The sequence below is a fragment of the Halyomorpha halys genome, unplaced genomic scaffold (genome assembly GCF_000696795.3).
Source record: "Halyomorpha halys isolate HHAL.00 unplaced genomic scaffold, Hhal_1.1 Scaffold167.1, whole genome shotgun sequence".
NCBI lineage: Eukaryota > Metazoa > Arthropoda > Insecta > Hemiptera > Pentatomidae > Halyomorpha > Halyomorpha halys.
Genome location: NW_027106937.1, coordinates 330,157 through 333,591, shown reverse-complemented (window position 1 = coordinate 333,591; position 3,435 = coordinate 330,157). Strand labels below are relative to the sequence as shown.

The window sequence follows — 3,435 nt, the reverse complement described above, 5'->3', positions numbered from 1 at the left end:
AATTTTGAATAACCTCTATTTTTTTCTTCTATAATCCATCAGTATTACCCCTACACCATCAATCTCGAGTCTATCATTGGTTTTACTGTCAATCCGACCGACTTTGTAGAAGTTCTAATCCAGATTAAAATTCACATGTGTTATTTTATCCATAAGACTAAAACCATTTGTTTATTTCTCTTTTAATTTCACGATTTGGTTATTTTGTATATCTAGCGACTAGTTGACTGATTGATAACCATCTACTCCTAAAAGTTTAGAAATTTGAAATTGAAAATACACTAACTCAAATAAATCACACCTATGAAAGAGGACAGCAAAATTTGGTAAAAGTGGGCTTTTGACTTGAAGGTATTTTGATATAGTTGCCAGAATAATTGAAATAGTACCATTTAACAAGTATGGAATCAGGATAAGTGCTGTTTTTAAGCGATAACTTATTTTCCTTGACATATAGACTTTTTATGTCTTTTATCTTCCTGCTTTAATTAATAATATCCACTGCGTAAAATTCGTGATAGGTTGAATATTTCCTGAGGTAATTGTGTTGGGAACGTCTTGATTTGCAATCGGGCAGAGATTATTTGTAAACAACAAATGCAATTTTCATTCCATTCGTGATGATTCATTTGTATTAGATTACTTTCAGTTCCTACAACTCATCTAACGAAAAATGCTATTTATCCAAGGTAACAGTATCAATGAAATTATATGGTTTCTAGATTTTTACGAGAACGAGTGTAAGCATTGCACCATAAAAAAGATTCACGTCTACAAATAAACTATTTAATTAAAGACGGATTTTATTCTCGTAATTGTGTTAACATCTGTTGTGTTAGCACTTGCGTTAATGTTGTGAGATAAGGTTAGGTGTGAACATGTAGAAGATTTAAACAATACAATGACTACGTGGCTCCCAAGATTCGAGACGTTCTGCTTCTGCATGAGCTTGATGACGGGATGCTGCATCATCGGCCACCTGGAGACGCTCTTTGGCATAGCCACCATAGTCCAAGACCTGGTCATTCTAGAGGAAGCAGCCCCAGAACAGGATTCAGTAGTTATGTATTACGCTTTCCTGTCCGATTTGCTCCTCTCTTCTATTCAGGTCGTCACTGGGATTGTGCTAATTGTTGGTGTCAAAACTAGAAGTAAAGATCATCTCAAAATTTGGATCCAGGTCCATATCTTCCTCTTCTGGTTCGTCGTCGTTGGCTATATTATGTCCGTCGTCATCGTACCCTTCACGAACGAAATGATCAACGTGGCTATGTTCGAAATGCTCATCCTCCTCTACACTCTAAGGTCACTCTTGGTGTACGGTTTTTGCATCATCACTGTTAACAGTCTCTACATGCAACTATATCATTCTGACTCATGAGGGTAGTGTTTTATGAAAAATATATAATAACAAAATATTTATTGATTCAATCCTACATGATTTAAGTTAGTAAATTAATTTAGATGAACTGTTAATAGGTACTGTTAATTACTCACTGTTAATATGTAGAGAAATTATTCAGGAATCATAAACATAAGAATTTTTAATAAATCTAATTATTAAAAATATTACCATTCACCAGCGCGATCTGATATAATTTGCGATAAGTAAGTCTGAGAATAAACTTTCGGAACTTAAATCATTCATATAACCTTTAAAGAATATAATTACTCGGATTTTATTTATTTTTTTTTTAGTAAATGAATAAAATGTATATCTCTTTTTAAATTGTTGGTTGACAATTGAACTATATTCGATAAATCATACTAACAGAGATGTTCCAAGGCCTGTTCGATTACGGTTTCATGACAAACTTCTTTTTACTTACAGGTTAATTTTTCAAGGAATATTCACGGGTTGACAATACCTATACTTAAATTAATTATAATGAATTTATTTTTATTTATATAATCAGATCACATGATAAAAACCTAATTTTACTTTTTCTGTTTCAGGTTAGTTGTAAAAATTATATCAATGTGTCATGGAATGTAAGGTATGGTCAAAACTTGTTTATTGCTACCAATTTTATTCATTTAGTGATTTAGTGAATGCATTAATTATTCAATCATTAATCCCAATCGAATCTATGTTTATCCCCTTTAATTAATTAATTTCAGTATTTACATTAAAGTTAATTTATTTTCTGGATAGGGAATTACCAGAGTTTGTTTGGGTGGAAGAGGGAAGTAATTATTTTAGTCAAAAATTTAATTCAAAGGACGGTATTACTATGTACTATTATTCTTATGTGTATATTATGTATATATGGTAACACATTGTTGGTATTATCTAGATTTAATCTTGAAAAACAGAAACATCTATAAATCGTTCCAGGGACATTTCGTCTCGCTTTGTAGGACGCCGAAGAAAGGCTGTGATTGGTTGACAGAATCTGGAATTTCGAGGATTATCCTCTCCGGGAACACAGGGGTGAGGAGGTCCTCAGTGGAAAAGTTGTGTACTTTTTTTTTGGATTATGCATATCTTATTACCTCAAATTTTCACAGAGAGGGAAGGGTATTTTTTACAATTGAAGAAGGTTTTGTGCATACAGTGCTGGTTGGAAAATAACTAAATGTCTTCATGAATTATGTCTGTTATAGAGGTGTGAATAAAATTGGTGTGCGTATCCGGAAAGGATGTTATAGAGGGGTCAAGCGCATTATATTTATATCTTGTTTACCATAACCTTAATCATATTGGTGATTAAGAGAGGGTTCCGTTATTGAGAGGTGACCTTTTAGGAGAGTTGTATTCCTTGGTACCTTTTGTAATATTGACCAATTTCTACGAAATGAAATTTCTTTATTAATTTTTTAATGATTTCTTTTTTCTGTTTGTTACTTATTAATTTATCATAGACTATGCAGTTGAGCAGTATTGGGCAGCCGGTTGCCTGATTAGAGTTGTATCGCCAAAAGGGGTGTTGCCAAATCTCCCTCGACGGCTATTCTCGGCGACTAATGACGAACTCTTGGATGCAGAACATGAGGAAACGGAACCTAATGAACCAGCCCTTGATACCCCAGTCATGGCTGCCTCGGCAGGCCAGTGTAAACAATATGATTAGGGTCCAGTTTGCCACTCGTTAAGGGTAGGTTTCCCTCGCACCCTTCCCAATCAGTTTAACTCTCATATCTCTACCTCTAGCTGTTAGATCTGTAGTCCAACCGCAGCTTTGTATAAAAAGTTTTGCAAGCTGTATTCAATATTATTACAATATAATATTTTGAATACATTCAATACAAGTGAATTTACTAAAGGAGAAACTTATGTAATTATGAAATGACTGAATTAGTTAAATGATTCTGTTTAATTGTTCATGAGGCCATTTTCATTTTCGATACATGAGCGTTTTGTTGGGACAGTTAGTCTGACTGCTTATTGCTCCTTACATCGGGAATGGTTTAAAACTTCCACAAGTCACCTAG

At 33.7% G+C, this 3,435-nt stretch overlaps 1 protein-coding gene across 1 annotated transcript; it reads left to right on the top strand.

Moving 5' to 3' along the window:
• Positions 1–359: 359 nt before the first annotated feature.
• On the top strand, positions 360–3,435 carry LOC112210377 (uncharacterized). The gene is given in 3 exon segments (XM_024359551.2): positions 360–1,379; positions 2,866–3,057; positions 3,332–3,435. Coding segments are annotated over 3 exon segments (774 nt in total). The 5' UTR covers positions 360–901.